At 36.7% G+C, this 24,049-nt stretch overlaps 1 protein-coding gene across 5 annotated transcripts in view; it reads right to left on the bottom strand.

Annotated features, from left to right (window-relative positions):
* The window catches only part of ASXL3 (ASXL transcriptional regulator 3), a 120,132-nt gene that overhangs the window by 23,385 nt on the left and 72,698 nt on the right, over positions 1–24,049 (bottom strand). For 3 of the 5 annotated variants that reach the window (XM_057397703.1, XM_057397704.1, XM_057397705.1), the window contains 3 exons: positions 16,013–16,130; positions 14,969–15,088; positions 10,262–10,425 (listed from right to left, as the gene is read on the bottom strand). In XM_057397703.1, coding sequence (XP_057253686.1) covers positions 10,262–10,425; positions 14,969–15,088; positions 16,013–16,130 — 402 coding nt within the window. Of the gene's footprint in view, positions 1–10,261; positions 10,426–14,968; positions 15,089–16,012; positions 16,131–16,623; positions 16,951–23,661; positions 24,040–24,049 lie in introns of those variants that run through there. The other 2 variants (XM_057397706.1, XM_057397707.1) reach the window with 2 other exon arrangements.

Raw genomic sequence — 24,049 nt, 5'->3', positions numbered from 1 at the left:
AAAGATACTATATTTTTCAGCAGTCAAGACATATGTAAGTGGAACCATATGGTAACAATATCAGATAAAATCAGAGGCTGAACTAACCCTTAATATTTACAAGGAACAGATCATGTGAATACGGCTTGTGAAAGATCACATAATAACCAATTAGTAGGAAAGTTGTTAAATAAAAGATGCCTGTTTCTAGTTAGTTTAGCTGGCAGAAGACTGAAAAGGGGGATTTTTATTTCTCATAAATATTGCAGTCTATTTCATATAACTCTGGCTACTACCTATATATGCATCCACCATCTTCTATTTGTATCAGCTGAAGTTTGCCAGCCATTAGTTCTAACTATTAGTACGCAAATAACTTCCATGGGTTAGTTGCCTGTTGTATGAAATACAGCACTTGTTTGTTATTAAAGTTGCTGCTCTTCATGTTTAATTTAGTTCTGGTAGACTAAGAAGCCCCAATCCAGTAATTTTTCTTTAGATTTTTTTTTTTCTTTTTATGGTTCATGTAAATTTTGGTGCCCTTCTCTAGATTCTTTCCACAGCTTCTGAGGTAAACTGGCCATGCCTAATATTCAAGATGATGACTCAATACTATTTGTTTAATAAGTTTAGGCTAAGTCTGAGCTCTCAAAGACTTTTCTTCATATGAAAGATGCTCCCGTCCCTTAATCCTCTCAGTGACCCTGCAGTCTCCAGTAGCTCCATCTCTCTGCTGGGGAGCCCAGAACTGGACAAGGTACTCTAGGTGTGGCTTTACCAGTGCTGAGTTATACTGGATGGTCTAGCAACTCCCACCAGGATGACATCCACCTGCCTCTTCTCTGACCATCATCCCTAAGACCTGAAACAAACTGTAATCCACCCTATAAAAGAGCTCCATACCCATATACTGCTCCCTTTGAGGGCAACCACTTCCCTTCTCAAGTGAAGCAAATTTTTGTCAATGGTTTTGGCATACATAAAAAAGAGAAAGAAAAACATGTGCAGAGAAAGGCACAGTATAATATTGGAGAGGATAAAAAAAAGGGAGGGGAATGAATAGCAAAGAAGTTGGTAATTACCAAGTTTAATACAAAATGTTGATTTCAGGTCTTAAGAACACAGATGGTAGGAGTGTGGAAGAAGTAATACAGTTGGAAGCTACAGAACATTAAAAAAAAAACCAGGGCTTGCAAAACACCACAGAGACAAAAGGATAGCAACTGCTTCTTTGCCTGATGGTAAGGAACTTAAAGGCTTCTCTCAAACACAAAAAAAATGCACACATTTGCACAACAGTACTATGATTGTGAAGAAAAACTTATCATTTCTTAAAGAGTTTCCATGTATATAAAGCCATGGAAAGCAGTTCTGAGTTTAAAGTAGGTAAGCTTCCAACAACACACAACCATTAGTACTTTTGTGCTTTTGTGACCACAAACCAGTTAAAACAGAGAAGTACACAAATGATAACACAGATACATGCATCACAAAGGAATACAGTAAACAGCAATACATGTATCTGACTTAAGATCTGCTCCCAGAACTACAAACTTAGCCACCTCAACTTCACTTTTTAGGTAGGTGAGGTGGTAAAATACCAGCTTACACTATGTCTCTCACAGCAATTATGATGCAATACAACTTGAGTGCTAATGTTGACTCTCTCCTTTCCATGGGTCTCACCTTCTTGCAGTAGAGTATAACCTGACACAGAGAATATGGCTGTTTTATTTAGTCCTAAATTATGAATCCTTGTAAGAAAAAAATCTTGTCATTCTCAACTGATCACTGACATAACAAAAACAGTTCATCCTCGAATACAAAACAAAAATACAGATTCTGGAAACAGATGGTGAAAGTAATTCTGAGTATTACTTTAGTTCTTTAAAAAATAACCAGATTAAACTTAGAAGTAAAACATAAAATGACAGAAAACACCTACTACTAGAGGAATAATTGCTTCACAAAAGAGGAGAAAACTAATAAGATTCTTTAAAGGAAAGAAACAAAGACCTTTTCCATCTTCACTAAAGTGGGAAATATGCCAAGTAAGACTGAAGAATTGCATACATATGTTTTCAAAATGAAATATGACTTGTTAATTTTGACCTTGTCTAAATCAAGAAGACAAGTGGGATAGCTATATTCATTCCAGTACACTGTAGTGTCAAAAAAGACAATAGAATCCAATCTGGTTGAGCTCAGATGCACGAAATTAAATGAAGAATTTAAGGAGAATAATAAATGTAGCAAAACTAAAAGATAAAGCATGTTTTAAAATGAAGCAAAACCCAAGTAAAATAGAAGGAAAACCAGAATGAAGCAAACAATACTTTCTAACTATATTCAAATTGTAGAAATTACAATTAGTACTTATTTTTCTATGACATCCTTTACACAACTACCAAACCCAAGTATATGAGACCACATAACAAAGAGCAAGCATTTTTAAAGGTACTAGAAGATGCATATAAGCCTGGAAAAAAAAGGAGAAATAGAAAAACATACATAGATGGTGACTGAGGCAAGCATGTATGAAACTTATTTAAAAAGAAGATAGTTGGAGACTTTGAGAAACTAAAACATTACATTAGTCAACAATGCTCACATGTTGGGGAAGGTAGAGAAAAAGAAAGATGCAAACAGCCAGGGTCTATACATCTAGCTATTGATAAAAATAAAATACATATGCCATTGACCCCGAGAAGCAGAAAGTGAAGGGATGTTACATGTCAACATCTAAAATAAGTCTGTAATTTCTGAGGAGTGTCATAAATGAAAGCCCTACACCAAATCCCTTTTCTCTAGGCATTAGAAGACATTGCTCTCCCATGCAAAATCAGCTGCTATGTCCTTAACACAAGAGAGAACAAGCTAAAGAAAAACTGAATTTAAATAATTCAAATACCAAAGTTATGAAATAACTACAAAAAAGACCGTCAACATCTTTTCCCCTTTTTTATTTAAGCAAAACAAAGTGTGTGGGGGATAGAAGAGAAAGAAAGGGTTGAGAGAGAGAGACTGCAGCAGAAGTACAGATGGTTCAGTTCTGCTTGCTCTTCTTTTCGCTGCACCTGCATCCAACATCCTGTTTCAAGTCTTTAGCTGTCTTCAGATTCAGAACTGTAAGGAATGTTCTGTTCTCAACCCAGTTCCAGTGGCAACACTGGTGGAACTGCAGACCAATTCATATAATTAAATTACTAGCACTTTTCAAGGAAGAAACAGTTGAAACACTATACACTGCAGTAGTGCATCGTTATCAGACACATAACCTGAAGCATCTCAGACCGTTGCGCCCATATATACGTTACCATTTATGTTCACATATAAATTATTCTCTCACAGTTCCTAGCATAGTCTTTCAAAAGGACACTTGTGCAAATACTTTCCCATTGGAAAGGAGGTGTTTTATAAGTTCCTGTCTCTTTTTCAAGTACTCATAATTTTGTTAAATGTAAATTGTTGGAAGGAAGGAGATGGGAACAAAGCTTCACTAGTTCGCGTCAGAACGAGAACCTCGAGCACTGCACTCCTCACACACCAGAAGGACTTATGGAAAAGGTTGATGCAGAAAGTGCTGTGACTCTTGTATTTTCAGCTTTCACTGGGCACGGCACAATGTCTTGCAAGATGCTCTGAGTTGAGCCTTGCTACAGACAAAAGCAATGACAGTAGCTCCACTAACAGCTCCACAAAGCTTGCTCATAAAGGTGAGACACGCTTGAAGTGTGATGAGAGCTTGTAGATAGGGCTTTAAAAATAAAACAAGAACTTCCACAACATGGATGCAGCATAGTGGAAAACACTGATTCATACTTCTGAAATACAATGATGAAGCCTGCAAATATACAAAAAACATGTCATCTAATAAAAAATGTAAATCTTCCTGTTCATATATGCAGAAGTACTGAGAAGGACCTCTAAGGATTATTGTAAAAGAGGAAACAAGAATTCCATTACCACACCAATCAGAGCAGTGAAATTGCAATGCAACTGCGGTGAGCCTTACTGGATTCCACGAGGGAAGCTACAAGAATATTCCTGTAGCTAAAGCCAACAAGGATTTTGAAGTAAAATTTTTCAGCTTTCAACTCATGTAAAGCGAAACTGATGTTTGTTGTTAATACACGACTGTGAAATGTGCAGATACACCATCCATACATCTGCATTGGGTAAAAGATGTATTAATTTGCCGCACAAGGACAAAGGGGCCAGACGGGGCTAGGAATCTCTCTGAACACCCCTGGATAGCTGAGGTCAGGAATCAGAGCTCCAGATTCTTATTGAAAAGGCAGCTTAAATGCTTTGGAATTTCTTCATCCATCTAGTATGCAATATACTTATATTAAAACTACCCTAATAAAGCTGTACAAATAAAGCACATTACAACAGTGCCATGCTATTCACATTAACCAATAAATCAAAGAAAAAATATCAGTTAAAGGAAGAAATGTGAAATAAAATGACCTTCAATTACTACACACACAGGGGTGCCAATTTTACAGCTTTTTAAATATGTTTAGGTGTATAAGACATCTTACGTTTAACCTTCTATTGCAAATGTTCTCCTCTGAACTAAGTCCTTTTGTCATAACCCGACAACTATTTTGGTGTAAAAAAAAACATTTACAGGAACATAATAATAAATATTTGAAAGCTACTGGTGATAAAGAATTGAAAAGGAGAGCTAAAAGGTTGCAGTATTAGCAGAAAAGAGAGCTAAGTAATATAAGGGTACCATTTAACTCCTACTACACATAATTCCATGGAGAGAAATGTAAAACAAACCTGGGAGAAAATAATACAAACAGGATTAATTTCTGCAGTTTGATGTTTTATAAAGAAAATGCTGAAATTCCAATGGCAAATATAATCTCAAGTACTGATAAAGTTAAGAAAGCAAACAAGATGTTTACACTGCTACAAGGAAGGAACTGTGAAAATAAAACTTTGCTTACTCTTTTTTAATATAAAACTAATATAAAGTAAGATAGATACTAAACAGTATTTATATTATTCTTTTGATTACAAAGAATCAAATAAATACTAAGTGTCAGAATGGCAGACACCAGACCTCTCTCCTTGTCTTTACATGCCTAACAATTTTGTGTACTGCTCCTTACCCACTCCACTGCAGAACTTTAACTGATGTGCCCAGGAGTAGGAGTAATTTGTGCACAATGAAAACAATGGTTACCTCTTGTTATCACTGCTCAAATAGTATGAACAGAAATTAAGCTGATTCATACTACATGAAAACAAAGAGGTTCTTAAATAGAAATCTGTAGACAACCTCCTCACAATTACTTCTAACTATCTTAAACAGAACTGAGAAAATCACTAACTGACAGCAACCTGTGCCCTTTTCCAACATGAGGTGAAAGGGAATCCTTTCAAGGTGATATAGTTAACCTGGAAGTGCTAGCATCTATGTAAATAGAACAGACCAAGAGATAAACACAGAACCTACTCTGACCTTGAAGTGACAAGTTGCTGTAATGTTGTTACATAGCAACAATACTGGCACTGACCCAAGAAACAGTTATTATTTTGGAATTCACTGATTTAGAAATTAAAAGAAAGAGATTAAGGTGGGTTTTGACCCATTTTAGAGTTTTTTGATTTGTAAGTCATGGCTTTCTTTGTAGCAGATTGGTTTACTATAAGCATGAAATATTCACAGGCACTTCTGCAATACTACATGGCTTAAGTATTTCCATAAGAGTTTTTAAGTTTTGAATTTTGAATTTAAGTTCCATAAGAGTTTTTAAGTTTTGAATTTTGAATTTAAGTAACTACCTCAACTATCTATAAAATGTAGATTGGTTCAGAGAATAAAATAAAGGATTGCTAAATTTACTTCATTAAACAAGTAAAGCTAAGAACTGATAATTTTTACTAGGATATCTTCTACTGTTTTAAATGCTCTTCATGAGTAGGTTCTGTCAGACAAAATAACATTGCAACCTAATACACAGGTCTGAGGAGCCTCTGAGATCCTTCATGGGTGTTTTTGCAGAAGGAAATTCTCATCCTATGTGAAAGGGCAGGGCAGGTGCAAACCACAAGAGGCTCAGAAGAACCCAGCATTATCAGAAGAGAAAATACAGAACAAGGGGTTAAATCCTCAAAGATCAGAAAGTTGTTAAGCATTTCTAGAGTCTGTGAAGACATTTTGTTTTCAGAGCATTCAGGAAAGAACATTTTGTTTAGCTCTCTAAGCATAAGTAAAATCACTTAAGCTTTCTGCTACTATTCAGATAAGGCAGCACTTCTTGGAAGCTTACTAACTACACGGGTGTATTTCCCTTCCTTTTGCTTATACCCCAGTGTTAACAGCAGGAATTTGACTCCCTAGTAATAACAACAAGGAAAGCTGGTATAAACAAGATCAGCTGCCATTCCTTTTCAGGATCCTGTCATACAGACGTGTTACTCATCCTTGCACAACAGAAGTTGTGTAATTAATATTTAAAGAGACACTGATGCAGTATAGCAATCTAGGTACACTGAGAAACTTCCTGCTTTGAAGACGAGTATTTGCTGAGAGGTGGTCAGGAAGGCTTCTGTTACATGTAATTATCAGCTTGATGTATTAATATTAGAAGCAGGTATTCTTTGATGAAAATTCGATTGTTCTTCAGCTGTAGAATGTTCTAATTAGAGCTGAAAAGAAAAATACTTTGTTGGGATTTGTGACAACTGAAATCTTTTGTGCAGAGAGTTTGCTTTCTATATAGTTTCTACACCTATGTGCTTTCTTATTGCCAGCTCAGTCATCTAGGTCTTGTGGGGGATCACCCAACAGGCTTCTGTATCAGCTGAGCTTCAAAGTTTGGAAGCATTTGATTCCCTATAGATTAACAAAGAGCTGAAAATCTGGATGTTCAAATTTCAGATACAAAATTCTCAGTATCCAGGGACGCAATGTTTTGGAGCAGCATGCTAAGCAGACCTGTCTGGACATGGCTGCTTCTTTGAACAATGTCCACATACTATTTTGCTGTGAACCCAAATGAAAGCAAATCACTGACAAAACATATCTACCATAACTGCCAACTTGCTCCAATTTCTTTTGTAAGCATTCTGAATATAGAAAATTACACGCTGACCTCATTATTAGTGAAATACAGTTAAAACTAATATAAAAGCTGAAATCAATTTCAAGTGTGAAAAACTGATGATACAACTTACCTTTTCCTAAAGAAAAAAAAAAAAAGTAATGATCCTGCACTTCTCCTTTGACAAAAATCTAGCTGGAGTAAGAAAAAGGACAGCATCAACAACAGAGCTGTTCTCAATCTATTCTGGGACATCTTTCTTACGGCCCTTTGTTCCATAAGCGACTCTCATGGCTCCTGTTCCATAAGGGGCTCCCATGGCTGCCTGATAACCACCATAAAATTTGAACACTATCCCATATGCCAAGAAAAAAAAAAAAATCCTAAAACATATTCCATGAGGCTTCTGACTTGGCCCTGAACTTTTTAAAAACATATTAGACTAGCCAGCGTTGAGAGGGAAATAACTTATTTATAATAAGCACTTGCACACACACACAAAGAAGGAAGACCTCAACTTCCTTCACTAATGGTTTCTAAAAATGCTTATTCAAAGCGGCATATGCATGACAAGTTTCAGCTCAGTACAATTTAAGGAGGAGGAGTTATACCACCCAGGAAAACGGTGTTTATGACAGAAATGACAAAGAATCATTCATCATAGGGTTTTCCTATGTGGAGCAGTAATAAAGCCTAAATGAGACTGCACTTCGTTAGTAATTTATTTCACAGATCACTTTATATATACAAATAGCATAACTCTATTACATTTTTATAGTGCCATTTATTACAGTGCTTCACATACTATATCCACATGACAACACAGACATACAGTTTTCTCTGGGGAAGACAGCAGCAGACAACTGGAGAGCAGCACACAGGTAGGAAACACTCTGGAGCCAGAAGAGCAGGAGTAGGAATTCTCAGGCAAAACAAGAAAAGGCCAATATAAAAAAACCTTAACCCTTAGAGATGGGCAGCTAAATCAAAGAATAGTTTTACACCATTTTTGCTTGTCTGTTAATTTAGAAAGTAGAAATAAAAGAGGAATGCTGAACAACATTGTTTTGCCCAGTTGGAGTGACCAACACAAGAGACTCCCTGGTTGGAATTCTCTCTCCCTCTCACTTGATCCTCGAGCACTACACTGGCATTTTCCACTTGCCACACGAAGGAAGAGTATCAGTTCAATTTTTTTCATCAGCCTGTATCAGAGATGCTACCCTTTAGGCATAGCAAAGAACATATTCTCAGATATCAAGAAAGGGATGCAATTCTTTCTCTACTGAGACTTCCACAAAGCGAGTAGTCAAGACTATTTCACTCCCAATAGAAAACAACCCCCAAACTATCACACTTAGAGGCCAAACATTTCCATTAACCTTCCAGAAATGGAGACTCCTGCCTTCCAAACACACATTAAAATATTGTATGGTATCCACCCCCACAGAACGCTGTGAGAAGATGACAAGACAGAAGGACACCTGTAAATGTCTCATAGCACATGCTCTTTTGCGACTAGTTTATTTATGAAGTAAATGTACAAATATGTAGTGTCTGGCCTTTGAAATAATACCTGCAATTTATGCGTTGTGCGAGTGCTTTCTGAAATAAATATTAAAAAGAAATGCATTGCTTTTAACTACTGAGGTGTGATTAAATTCAACAAATATTCTCTTGATTTCTTTGCCAAAAACTCTGCTGTAGGGACCCTGATAAGAAGTTAAATGAATTGACAGTTCCAGAACTTCCATTTCTAAAAATAAATTTTAAAGTGTGAAACTTCTTAATAAGGCCCTGCCCCTGAAATATAATTCATGAACACTGGGATCTTCAGTGGTTGGAGAGAAAACATAATTTTACCTCACAGATTTTATTTTTTTTAATCTCTTCTGGTCAATTAGCTGGAAATAAAAAGAAAAATCAAAACACTTGCTGGGCACTAAGTTGAACTCTGTTTTACAGTAGGGAAAAGGTTTCTTTTAAAATTTGTAAATACCGAATCTGACTGCCTTGTGGGAGCCTGAGAACAAAAAAATTTACATTGCTTCTCCTTATGGCTGTGGCTTAATGCTCTTTTACAAATGTTCCATTACCAAAGTGCGTAATTTTAGTCCACAACATAGTGTCTAATTTGATAGGAGGCTGAGTACATCAATACATTTTTTCTTTCTCTTTTTTGTCTCATATTGTATTGCTTTCCCTTGTGTTACTGTGGTAGACACTAACTACTAACCGTTTAAGAAATGAAACCATGGCATTTAACGTAATGATTTTAGATGAAGGTTTTAATCAGTCATTTCAATGACTATTAAAGTTACTTAAGTTATTATAGAAGAAGAGGGATACTGACCATCTGCAAAAAAAAAAAAAAAAAAAGTGAAGTTTATTTGGGTCACTTAATGTGTCAGAATTCAGTACATGAGTATTCCCCATTGAAATTGGTAAGATTGTTTAAATCTGGAAGTCAGGCAAGTGAGTAAATGATATTGGTTTGGGCTCTTTTTGCTATTTTAACTGCTAAACATGATGGAAGGATTTTTTTCTTGCTCTAAGATGCCTGCAATCTGGCCAACAAATGCAGAAGGAATCAGACATTGTAGGAAACAACATGAAATTGAACTTTTATTTTCCCCGCAGTTACTCCCCAAATCATTCTCCTCAACAGAACTGATTAACAAGTCTTACGAGCCTGCAGCTGCGATGTCTGAACAAGAACTTCCTTACAAAAGGTGTGAATGAATGGATTCAGTGCACTGGAGCCAAGCAGATGCATACATAGGCACGTGTAAAATCTGAGGGGAGAAGAAACTAACAGAACTAATATTGACCTGGACACTGCTGGCAGAATGCCCAGGAAGATCGCAGATGAAAAGAGAATCAACGTAAATAAAGTCTTGAAGATGAGAAGTTTACCTTCAAAAACATAGGTAGGAAAGCTGATTAAGAGATTTGGCAAGTTCAAAAGATCTGCTGGCTAGTTTCCATTTAGACAAATCAGGAACTTGCAGAGTTTCCAGAAAGAAAGGAAGCAGGAGCTGGTTGACACTTAGATAAAAAATGTAGTCATCCCACATCTAACAGTTCTACCTCAGAAAGTATGGAAAACTTCTTACTCTTTCCTGTAACAATTCCTTGTCAATCAGATCAGCCTATGCATATACATTGTAAAAAAAATCTCATTAAAGGAAAAAATATTGCATTATGCTACTTACCTGCCTGTCTACTTCTGGAAGCAAAAGCAGGAGGTATTGTTGAAAATGCTGAGGTAAAGAAGCAAAGGTGTGTTTATTTATTAAAGCCCTCAGGTTAGTGTTCACTAGAATAGATCCTGGTGTTTCTATGTCAATATCCTCAGCTTTGGTCCATTTCAAATGTCCTGGAGTAAATAAACAGAAATAACTTTAAACATAAAAAAAAAAAAAAAGAAGAGAATAAGAACAAGTCTTCTTTCTATGTTTTTAGTTTTATTTTATAATACAGTAAGCTCCAGAGAAACAGTACTGTGAAAAGGGTAGCACAGCCTTTTCTAGGTGTATTACCAGCTTCTATTTTCCCTGTATTTGTCTCTTAAGCTCTAACAGGACCCATGTTCCAGTAAATATCACAGATGACATGTTCTTACTTCCAGCTCAAGACACCAGCTCAACTCAGAAGCAGCAGAAAATTTCCATCATGATATCAAGCAATTATAAACATCTACTTCCAAGTAAAAGGCTGCTTGATGAGTTTCATGTGAATCAGTCATTACAGAAAGCTTCTCTTTTGCCATGCAGTGCACTATGGCCTATGTAACTTGTCCAACAGTGTTGGCTAAAAACTACAGTGTTGGCTAAAACTAAAAGCCAACAGTGTTGGCTAAAACTAAAATAGACAGTGATTATAGAGATGAGATTATTTAATGTGTTAAATGAGTATCTGAAAACATGAATTTTTCAGAATTATCTTAAGAACCTATGATCTCAAATGATCAGCACACAGAAGGCAGCAGCAGGAATTATCAGAGGTTTAGAAAACAAGGTTGTGAGGAAAAATGAAAACCTGGGAATAAGTAAGATAAAGACTCAGCAGAGAGAAGGGGAAATACATAAATGGTTGATGCAAAATGGTAAGGGACACTGTCTTCTTACTGTCCACACCAAATAGCAACCTAACTCTTGCACAGTAAGAAATATTTCTGAAGATACTGGGAAAAGACAGCTTTCAACCACCAAAGACAAAGAGACACTGGATTAGATGCATAGGAGGGCAATACAGTCTCCATCAGTGGAAATCTTCAAGAATATGTTAGACAAATACCTCTCGGGAATGACTGATGTATGACTGATTGCCCTATGACTGATGAAAGAAACAGATGACCACTGGAGGCTCCTTGTGGTCTCATTTTGCTATTGTTTCTAGGATAAAATTTAAAAGGTACCTTTTAAAGGTCCTTAAAGCGCAATTACTGCTACCTGCTTCAGGGTATATACATACTGCTATAATTCTATTTTCCTCTCAGTCTTAACATATTATGATAATATGTAAATGGAAGAAGTGGGCAGCTCAGATGGCTCGACAAACTCAAAGCTTCTAACCTTTCCCAGGAAACTTCTCCAGATTTTGTACTTTCAAAAATTTTAAAGATGCTACAAAAGGGGTGACATTATTTTATAACTAAGTAATACACAAACTCCAGCTGAATCTCTAAAAAAAGCAATTGAAAAGATTATTCCAATGCTATGAGCAATGATGGCATTTTGCATTCACAAAGGACCTCTCCACAAGCACTGCAACTGACATGTTAAAAAGAAAAAATGTATTTTACAAATGGATGAATTTTGGCAAACTGATTATTAGGAACTTCTCAAATGCTACAAATTAGTTAACAGTAACACCAATAAAATTCATGCAATTACGCATTAGCTTTCTTGCAAGGCCTACAATAGGCTCCCCAGAAAGACTCTAACATCACCCACAAAACGTACAAAGGTAAGAAAATGCAGATTTGTAAATTCTAAAAGCTTCCCTTCAGCCACAGCCTCCCACAGACATTCTTGCAATTTCCTTTTACTTTACAGCAGACAATACTAACTGAATAAGACAAGGATTATGTTGCACTCAGCACAAGATAACCTTTTCCAACACATATTTCCAGCATACTGTATTTCAGTACAGCAAAGACTCCATTACAAACAAATGAATGCCCTGGTTTAAAGGACATTTGTATGGAAGAAGTGCTCATTTCCATGAATGCATCACAATAAACTGTCCTTACCATCTGTTCCACCCACTAAATATAAATGCAAAAAGAAAACAGTTCCCCAAGTGTAACACAAGTAGTATGATGTATCTGATTTTAACGTCTGTATGTATATGCTTTTCTTTAATCAATACAGAATGCACATCCCCATCTCCTAAGTGACTCAAAACTGGAGTAACATTTTCCCCAGCTAATGTTTCATATCCTAGGGAAAGACATACACATACAGATGATCCAAACTAAAACAAGACAAATGACTACAAAATCAGTAATGTCCTTCAGTGGCAGATATTTTAATAGTGTAAAAAGCCAAGACAGTATCAGAAAGTCAAACCCAATTCTGTGTGACTGGGTCACATATTTTCTGATTTATTTAAAATACTACTGCTCACAGGCTGCTATGGCGGTTTTATCAACTTTTGGAAGAAATATGTGTCTTATTCCTAGCATGATAGGCCAGTAACAAACTGTGGATGCCCAGGATAGGCATACTTCAAAAAATAACCCAAAACTGTTCAGAAGAACCACAAATTCTCCCCCCTCACCCTTGCTATGGCTAGTTTAGGACCTTTAATGAAGCCCTCAAGTTTGTACTCAGATTTAGCGAAGTATTTTGGAGTAGCATGGAAAGCAGTATTTCTGTGGAATACAAGAATATGCCACTACTTCAAAGCTAGTAACTCTGGGAGAAGTTTATGACAAAACATATGACAATGGGTTTTACATCATTTTCCACAAACACATTTTGAATCCTTATAGAGCTGCAAACCAGAGTTTGGGATGATCACTGCCCAGATCAGAAATAGAACCTCAAAGATGAGAGAGAAACTCAAGCTTACAGCTTCTTGGAAGAGATTAGTCTCCAGCACAGATAATTAACTATGAAAAGGTTGGAAGCACTATGGTTCTACACTGAAGTATAAAAAGCAAAATAGGAAAAGGATAGAAATCACATAGTTGGCAGAATCAGTTAACTAAAAGGGGGGAAAAAGTCATCATATTTAATGGGAGCTCAGAAAGTCTACCAATCACAACATACAGTGAATATCGGGCAGATCAGCAGTTTCAGACAATCAAACAGTGTCTGGAACTGAATTGTGCATTATATAGGACACTGAACCTATTCTCAAAAATGTTCAACAACTGTTGTATTAGTATCCCAAGAAATATGTGTCATAAGAGAAACATTTCAGTAGGTATGAGAACAGAAACCATTAAAATTGATACACAGTTCCTCACATTCCAAGCATGGTGTCCCAGAAGGCCAGAGGATTTTTTCTGAAGTCTACAAAACAATTTAATAAATTCACTCTCCATTTGGTACCATCAGATAAAAATTGATGAAATATCTGAGGCTGGGGAGGAACGTATACATCAAATTACATATTTTAGCCTTCATTAAGTTCATTAAGTTACAGGAAATCATCTGAAATTGAACATATCTTTGTATAGCAAAAGTTGTAACACTGAAGGAGCATTTTTGGGTTTGAATAATGCCATTGGGTGAACATGAAGGACTAGCTATCCCTCTAAGAGACTGATCAATAATCTGCAGAGAGAACATACAGGAAACCAAAATGCACTTTCATGGAAGGCTGTGATCCAATAATGATTGCAGGATACAGTTCACCAGGAACTGCCAATAGCATATTTAACAACCAAGCTATGCCATTTATGAAGTAAAATACTTTCAAGGTATTTTACAGGATAGTTATAAAAATAGAACAAGGCCTGATCATTAATAAAGAAGAACAATCTTATCACCATGAAGACAGATGGATGGATGATCCAGCCACTATAAAAAGCTTGTTTGCTAACTTTTCCAATATGGCCATGTTGCAAAATGCTCCTGTAAATGATTCAGTAGTCTGCTGAATGCAAGCAGTCCTTTGTAAAGATAAAGAAACAGTTATGCAATTATTCTACTTTACTTTAGCTGAGACAAGAGTCTTAGTGAACACTACATTATCTTCTCCTTAGGGAACATTTCCAATTATATTTCCTGCAGAGCGGGAAAATCTGCCTATCACATGAAGCTACTGAGAATTTACTCTTATCATCTCTTCAGAGAAAATTCTTCATTAATTACAGATCATCATCCATGAATCTTGCTAAAAAGCACAGAAAATAAACCCAGAAACTCTATCTACCACTTCAAGAGATGTAGTTTCAAAATAATTAAGGATCCAACCGAAGAAACAAAGGAAGAGAATCAACCAAAAATTATATGTCAAATCTCTATATGTCATGGAGTAACAGAAATGAAGAAAAGAAGGTAAACTTCTAATAGGGCAGGTATGTGAGCAAATATGCTATTGACTTTGGGAATAAATACATATTAGGCTGCAAGCAAATTTAACAGGAAGAAAGAGTACATGTGCCCCCATCCCCCAGAAAATCCTGATGCAGCAATCAGAAGCTAATCGCTAAATGACCTCTCTGTCTGCAGTTGCTTAGGTCTGCCAACCTTTAAAAAGCAACTATAGAAAAGCATTCTGGGGTGGGGGGGGGGGGAGAAAAATTGCCCATGGATCTTCCAGGCAGCCAGAAAGATGATTTCTTGAGAAAGGGTCAGCTGCACAGATAAACCAGAAAAATAAAACTTCTAGGGAAAACACAGTGTTTAGAAAAATGTCAGTATTACAATAACAAGCAAGGTAATTATTTCACTCCTACTCACCTAAACCAGATTTTTTTAACCTCTTTAAGTGCTGGCTGGTTTGTTTTCCTGTTGGAGACTTTTGCCCATGTTTCATCTCTTTATCAGAACCATCTGCTTCACCATTTTTAGATTCAGATCCTTAGGAAAAAATAAAACCCGCCAAATGTGATACTGATGCACGTGTACCAACAATCCCCCCAGCACCCCCTAAGAAAATAGGATTTTAAAAAAATCGACATCTATTTGCTGAAAGGCAATACACTTTTTTCTGGTTACAGTATGAATCCTCATCATCAGAGGAAATGGAAGTAAAAGCTCAATAAATCAATTAAGTGCTGAAAACTAAAGTTTACTGAACACTGCAGTCAATAAAAATGTTCATTTATCTAATAAAAATAAAATTTTCCTATAATGCCTAAGGGTTATCTTTAAAAATATTTTAACCACAATTTATGGGGCAGTAAAGTAATATAAAGGTGGAAAAAGGTCATTTCTTTGTGAAGAAACATTTATAGAAGAATATACCTGGATATATAGATATACCTGGAAATAAAATTGTCAATTTGTGTTAAACATAGCCATAGAAATCTCTTAAAATGAAGCAACTTAACCACCAGAACTAAAGGTCAAGGTTATGCTGCAGTGATAAGCATAGTACCAGAAGAAAAGCTAACAAAAGGATCTGAGTATTGCAATGCAGAATTGAGACACAAATTCATATTCACAGAGAAGCTTGTCTTTTTTCCCCACCTCCCCTTTTTGAGACACTGAATACCAGCATGTGGTGCTCCATCAGAGTTCCAGTGCCAAACAAAATGTTACTTTGCATTACTTTACAGCTGCTATTATCAATTGTCATTTAATTGCATGCCTTACATTCTGTATTAAAGCAAAATCTCTATCCTTCAGACACCAGATTTGATGAGGAAATGTAGACGTTAAATAAAGCCACCAAGTGGAAACATTATTTCAGCAGATCCAAATTCTGTGCGCTACACAGCTGATTCAGAGGAATGCTGTGTACCTCCAGCTGATCTTGCAAAAGGTCCTTTAGCTATTTACCTGAAGGAGAATCCGACTGCTCGTCAGACACCTTTAATGGTGTCAAAACAACACGAGGAACAGTCTTGTTTACCATCATTGAGACTCCATTTCTTCTTTTCTGCTGTTGTCTTAAAGCCTACAAAAATGATAACAAAATGTAAAATGTAACAAAAAATAATGCTTATAAGCGAATAACATGAGACATTTCTATACCATTAAACTGAATCTCTTACAATAAGCATGATTTACATAGCTACTGACTTGCCAGAATTCATACTTGTTCCCTTTATGTCATTTTCCTTTTAAATATAAAATCAGGCTTTTTTTTTTTTTTTATAAAGAGAAAGAAGATGCACCTTAGATTATTTTCCAATCATTTTGACAATAAAGAAGCACATATAACTATTTGCTCTACCTTAGCAGTACAACATGATAACCCATGGAATGTGAAACTAAGGCTTCTAAGTAAAGAAAATGTAAAATAAATGTTTCAAAACCAGAATAAAAATATATATGTCTGCACATCTCTCGCAGGTGCATCCTCTCAGTATACTGCTCAGTCAATCAAGTTAACACAGAGTGTCATCAGTATGTACAGCATGTAAGGACTACAGTATTGATGCACTCACTCAGCCGTGAGTAGTGCTGCACAAAATCACTGAACATGGCAGGAATCATTTATTTTCGTGAAGGGAATCAGTCCTAATCTTGGAAACCTTGCAGCACTTGGCTTCTGTCTGCTTGACTTTGGGCATTAACCTTCAGAACACGAACATGATGGTGTTCTGGCAAATCTGGGGAAAAATGATACAAGAATAAATCTCTACAAATGGAAGTGCTTTGTGTTTCATAAATGGATCAAATACAGGGTTGATAATGTAATGCCAAATATTTAAAGATTAGAAATAGCAAATACCTGTCAGGCTGTTTTATACAAAAAATGTTATCTGATTCCAAAGATTTTAAAACGTACAGATATGAACACCTGCCAATTAGTAGCTCTCCAAGCATTACAATTCTGGAATTAATCAGAATGGGCTGGGCTTAATACAGATCTCTCCTACCCTTCTGTCTGCTTTTCTTCAATATTACAGTGCACACTCTTTTTGTAACTGTGATTTGTATTATGATCTAGAGAAGGATTTATTAAAGTAATACTATAGCAACAAGGGACATATTTTATATGAATTATCCCTGTAGGTTTATGAACACGAATGACTGATGCCTTGTAAGGTTTAGGTCTGTAACTTCAATTAATCTGTAATATCTTGCCAAAATGTTCACATATCTAAATAATAAAAAAAACTCTCTGAAAATAAAATCGATGTCACTCTATTGCTCTAAATAACACACTACACAACATAAAATACACGAAGCCACACAAAAGCTATTTCATTGATTGACCTTTTTTATAGCACACTTCTTAAAAGACACATAAGCACGCTGCAATAAAAAGCAAATTAGAACACTTGAAATTGAACAAAGAGAGGAAGCTGGTCAAATCTGCACTGAACCAAGGAAACAAGCAGAAAGACACAAAGAACAGCATGTATGAAACAGAAAATTTCTACTGGTATTGAGCAAGTACAGCCAGACTTGTGGACAGAAAATACAAAAATTTCTCAAAAATTCCCCAAAATGCCAAAAATGACCCTCAGTGCACAGCCCTGCCAAGCTAACCAAGTGGTCCTTATTTATATAGTAACACAACTTAGACAGTAACAGATAGTCCAGTAAAAATTAACTGAAAAGACAGCCAACTTCTGTGCCAACAGCATACCAGTATAACCACAACCTTTATTATTGTGCCCCACAGCCTCATTTGCCTGATGAGCAAAGAGAAGAAATATCCATCCTCAGTGTCATACCCTAGATAAAGGAGGAAGAGCCCAAATGATGTCCCATCTTTTCCTCTAGCCTGCTCTTGCCGTTTCAAGACAATTTACACCTCTTTACAACCATAGCCTTGTTGCCAGCATGCATAAGGAAATACCATTTTAATGATTTATACAGCCACTGTGACAAAGGCAGATTCATAGTTGATTTTCAATGCTTTAGATACAACTCCCACACATGACAGAAAGTAAGCAGCAGTGTATCCTCCATCAGTGACAGGTAGGAAGCATTTGTACACTTTAGGTGACACGTCAGTGTGTCAGAGTGAAAGCAGCCATACCCAGTCTTTGTCAGGCACACCACTTACCTTCTTTCATGACCTTCAAGGACGGCCACTTGTGGACCTTAAGGATACATTTTTGCAATTAATTTGGCACTTCCAAGAAGCACAGGCCACCCCATGCTCACAGAGCGTTACTGCAAGACAGCACAGTTCATCCCAGCACTGCCTTGACACTCAGAACCACAAGCAGCAGAAATGCAGCTGGGAGCATGCAAGTGTTAAGTGTTGCTACCAGAACTACTTACTTTTAGGCACAGTCCACTTCTGAGCTCCGGTAAGCACCCAAACATGTGAGGACCAAGCACAGATCTTACATACACCATTTCCCTTTGACACACATTTGCTTTTCAGGGTTTCCTTTCTCCTAACAGCCATTGTTTCACTGACAGTCCCTCCCCTATCTCCACCAGTTTCACAATGGAAGGAACTGATCACCATACAGGACACATAATTAACTTGGAAATCTGTATGGGATAACTCAAACTGACAGTAAAGCTACACACACGGACACCTGAAGGACAGGTTGTAGAATGAAAAAAAAAGACCCAACCCAACCCAAAACCAAACAAACCCATGTGGAAATAAAAATCTACATCAAAGTTTTAACACGGAGTGCCAATGAATTATACTGAGCCCAGAGAAGAAATTAATTATGTTCCCTATGCCTTTCTATCATAGAATCTGAATGGTTTTGATTGGAAGGGACCTTTGAGATCATGTAGTTCCAACTCTCCTGCCACAGGCAACGACACCTTCCACTAGACCAGGTTCCTCAAAGGCCCATCTAACGTGGCCTTGAACCCTTCAGGGATGGAGGATACAAAAGTATCAAGTAAATAATCTAACATTTGATTTGCAGGGTAAAGAAATAGCTGAGATTTTGCTCAGTCATCCTGTTTACTGGGACTTAGTATTCCCAGCTACTCACAATGATTTAGTGTTAAATTCCTCTTTGAATTTAAGCTTCAAGATCTGAAATTTTGGATAGACAAGTCTTTGCAAGATAGCACTAGAACCAGCCCAGCAGAGGGAAAAATTGCCGACTGACACCTAGGTACCAGTAAAGCCAACCACCAGAACAAGTTAAGTATAAACCAAGGGCACCCTGAGCAGCCCCTGCTAAGGATGAACGTATAACTTCTCTACACTTGGCCTGAGGGATATTAATTTTAAGAAACAAGACTACTGCAGGATAAGACAAGAATCTTGTATCCAAAGATTAATTCTACTTAGCTGGGAAATCAATGGGATTACTCAAAGTGAAACATGCACCAAAGGTTTTGCTATATTGAGCTCTTAGTGCATCAAGTTAATTTAGTGTTTTCCTAGCCATTATGACCAAATAAATCTCTAGGTTTGGCTCTTACGTTGAAGGGAATAAACACAAAGTAGATGAGTCAAATTTGTAACTGAGGAAAATGAGGAATTTTGTAACACATTCCAAAGAAAAATTGTTCCAGATCTCACTGCAGATACAGAAACAGTAACTAACACGAACTACATTGGCATCTTTTACCAACACAGCCTTTTGCATCTCATCCATTTTTAGAGATACACAATCTGCTAGCTGGGCTTCCTACAGATCTGCAAGAAAGAGCTGATGATTTTACCAAATGGTAAGATGTCATTTTTACTATGGAAAGCAAGAGAGAAACACATATAGCACATATAATGGCTTGCATAATGTATACTTTTCTTTAACAAGACGCTATGTTTACATTTCAAATGTATTCAGTCACTTTGCACTAAATGCTTCAGTTAAAAAAGCTGCAAGTTGTAAATTCCTAGAACTGATCACTGTCGAAATATTCTGTAAAACATTACTACCATCCTATCTGTGCAGCACACAAATAAATAAAGAAAGAAAATTAAAGTTCACATGGGACACAAGTTAAACATTAAAAGCTCTCGTAAAATCACCACCAAAATGTAGTACTTACATCCAGCCTTTCACAAGCAGGTTTGCAAAGGACATCTGTGAATCTCTCACACATAACGAGTATGGAGAATTCCCAATATTCTCATTCATAAAAATGAACCAGTGACCATCTGTTGAATAACACTGCTATGGTCATTATAAAGAGTTTGGCATAATTAATTTGTTTAATGAAATTATTTTTCTTGCCAAAATCTTTAACTAACCTATCAATCCATTTTCATCCAAAGAACCCAAAATAACATAAAAAATTGAGTACTGAACATACACAAACTCTGAACATAAATGGCAAAAGAAAAACACCACACAATTAACAGCAATCTTCTAATTCCAAGCAGTTTTTTATAAGGAGGTGACAAGAGCAAGTCTCCTCCTCTTTTTTGGGGAGTTTATGCTCCTGCTGGAGGAGAGCAGTGTGTTGGAGGTTTCATGAATGCCATTATCTGTTCTTAGGAATAATCATTTCATATTTAGTTGATCTTAACACAGGAAAGACTTCTTCACCAATGTGACAAAAGCGTTGACTCTCTTTACTAAAAACTAATAAAGTTGTCTTTGAAGTAGGAATCAAAGGAAATAATACCAACTAAAAGTTAACTGGAGAGAGGGGAAAAATGCATCCCCGAAAGAGCACCAAAAGCAAATTGTCAAGCTCTATGCTCTGGTTTTACTGGTACTTGGGATATGCTTTCATTATTTTTCTTTCCCACATCTTTTCAATTCAGAATGAAAATATGCAGCATAGAGATAAATCATTAATGCAGAAAACCATTTTCATTTGAGCTTAAATGCATGACATGCTGAGAATGTTAAAAATTAAGTTATTAACAACAAAGATATGTAACACTTGGTTGCATTGAGCGACATTGTCCCAGATTTCTATTTGTTCCATAAATGTCAACTCTACATTCTGAAACTCCTATCATGAAAATAACCTTTGAAATTTCACACGTTATGGATCAGAAATGTAAAGCTATGGAATTCTTCTGTTCTGCCATGTGAAAAACACAAGCTATGATACACTGAGAAAAGTCTATTGCACAAAATAAATAACTCTACATCATCGTCATGGCTCCCAAATTGGCAAAGATGAAACAGATTTATAGTTTATCACTGACTCACTTAACATTACCATAAAATACAGTCTTTGTCCTCTCTCTCACCCTCATTTTATTAGTAAAATTAAGACAGCCTTTAATTCCCATGTCTCTATTAAATTAAAATTTCTCAGTGGCAACCTTTTTCATGAATACACAGAGCAGTTAAAATAAAACAGTAAGCACCACAAATCACGAAGAATAAACACATTATTATTTCCAGGATGCCACTACTTCTTATATTAAACATATATTAAAGGCATGCAAACATAAGATTAAAACAGTAACAAAGATGTATTATGTAAACAGTTACAAAGCACAAAGTGCCATTTCCAAAGCATAGAGCAAATCAATTTACTTCCAACCAGACTTGTACATCAAACATAACAGTAATGGTGCCAAGTGTTCACAACCTCTCATTTGGAGATGAAGAGTAGTGGTAGAACACCTGGCTGGAAGTTTGGAGAACTAGGGTTTATTTCCAAACTCTGCTAATATCTCCACACATATTCTTGTTCCATGTCATCTTCTACCCTGTGACACATATCTGTATTTGGAACAAAAATAATTTCTTGCTGCTTATTTGTTCTTTAGGTCCCCATAGTGGTTTGGGTCTTTCTGTACAACTACAGTATACATTAATAACTGGACATTTATCTGTACATTGACCAACATTGAATTAAAGTGCTTGGACATCTGTGGTGCAGAGACAGAGAGATGTGTGTATTCATGTAAAGTATCTGTACACCTGCAAGCCAGCACTATCTCCTATAGCATTACAATAATGCATTCACAGCTACAGTTACTGCAGATCATGACAGACTGCAAAATAAACATTTTTATTGCTTTCCCAATCACAGAAACAAGAGAAGGACAAAAAAACGTGATGCGTTCAACGTCTGTTCTGCCTTGCATGGGACTGGGAATGACAGTGGCATATGCATTAACTCAGTGACACTTCTTTCCAAAGAGTGTTGGTTTCTTTTTGTTTGTGCTTATTTTATTTTTGTATTGTTTTGGTTTCTTTTGTTGTTTTTTTTTTTAAGTATTAAATTAGTAATACCTATAATCTGAAAAGTGCTTTAAAGAGAAATCTGTTTCTTGGAACAACAAAACACATGAAGGTAAGGAAACAGTTTGTAGAAAACAGTTTAAAACCCAACAAAAATAAAGGTAGCAACAAAATAAAGATCACAAATAAAGAATACAAACCCCTTAGAGCAGTAATCAACATTTTCCATTAGGTCAAATTTGCAAAAATACTCTGCACAGGGTCCAAAGCACACAGTGGGGGCTTCAGAGCTGGACTGCCATTCTCCAGTTAAAAAAATCTTGTCATATTACCTCTCTGAGAATTTAAACTGCACCAGAGTAAGCAGTTAGAGTGCAATGCCTTTCTGCCAGACATCCTGTTTCAGCTTGGGTTCTACCACATGCCCACACACCCTGAGCTCACAGCCTTCTGGAGACCTACCCAACAGCTCCTGGAACAGCATTTGTAGATAGCTGCTTGTCAGCGTTTTGTAGGAGGCTTCCTAGAGCTGTTCCAACTCCTGCCTTTCCCTGAAAAAGCCAACCATTTCTAGGATGCACTTCAAAATCAAGACATGATTCATTTTCACCTGGGTATAATTTCCTGTTATAAACTATTCAAATCAAAAGCTGTTATTTTCATTTGGCCCAGAAGAAGATACTCAGACATCCACCGCCACTATATGGAAAAATCATGTAACATCAGTGGAAAAGCTTGAGTGGAGCTCCCATCTCCATGATGATATTTGTCATGAATAGACTAGCAATGACCAATTCACATTAAAGAGTTCCCCAGGTTACTTAAATAAAAACATTATCAGACAAGTGCAGTGCTTAGAAATAGGCCACTATCATCAGCTTGGATGTCTTAGACTTGGGACAAGTCTGTAGATGCAACCGCATCTACAGAAAAGACCGAAGAGCACTTTTGACCTATATTTGGGAAGGAGATTCCACCACATAGCAGTGGTAGGTTTAACCAAAGGTAATTTCATGCGATGACATATTTTAAGTGAGGACACTATAGACAGGCAACTATACTTCAACACAGTACTGCTCTAATGTTGCTTTAAAATTCTTTTTGATTATTTCTCAGAGTAAGAAAATCTGGAAAATACATTTATTAAAACAGAAAACATGCAGGATCACTGCAAAAAGCATGCTATGCCAACAACCCCAAGGGAAAACCAAACAAGCAGAATGCCCCAGCAACTGGGAGCTAGTTGTTAAAAAGTGGTACAAAAAAGAATACAGGGACTATGTGGATTCTTATCCCTTTTTTTTCCATCACAGATAAGGGCCGAGGACCATGGGGATGACCCAGAAGAAAGTCTCATAAACACTGCCTTGTGTCTTACCAAAGCACTGTGTTGAGCAGCTGGTACATGCTGCCCGCGCATAAGGGACCTTTAGAGGGACATACCGTGCAGCCTGCCTTCGGGCAATGCATGTACTCCCTGAAGAGCTCCTGCTGGAACTCTTGCTCTTCCAGCTTCTTTTCCCCATTATGCAGTCTCCCTGCCATAGTTTCTCTGTCCTCTTCCCTAGACTTGTCTTGGCAATCAGAAAATCAGTTTAGATTATCATCTTCGAACTTCCATTTTCCTGAATGCATTTTGTAAATTCCACTGTCCCTTCCCATGTCTCTCTAGAAGTCAAAATGCAACATGTTTTCCTTGCTTTCCATTTGTTGACAGGAAAATTTGTCAAGAATCATCACTTATGTTGCCAGACATCTGAACAAATGCTTCAGCTAGGGAGCCAGAATTCTCCAACTGTGGCCTTGGTAAATTTGTAGCATCTGAAATGAA

The sequence above is a fragment of the Pezoporus wallicus genome, unplaced genomic scaffold (assembly GCF_028554395.1).
Source record: "Pezoporus wallicus isolate ANWC-B61680 ecotype Strahan unplaced genomic scaffold, APGP_CSIRO_Pwel_v1 contig_227, whole genome shotgun sequence".
Lineage (NCBI taxonomy): Eukaryota > Metazoa > Chordata > Aves > Psittaciformes > Psittacidae > Pezoporus > Pezoporus wallicus.
The sequence above is the reverse complement of the archived record's forward strand: the minus strand, read 5'-3'. Positions and strand labels throughout refer to the sequence as shown.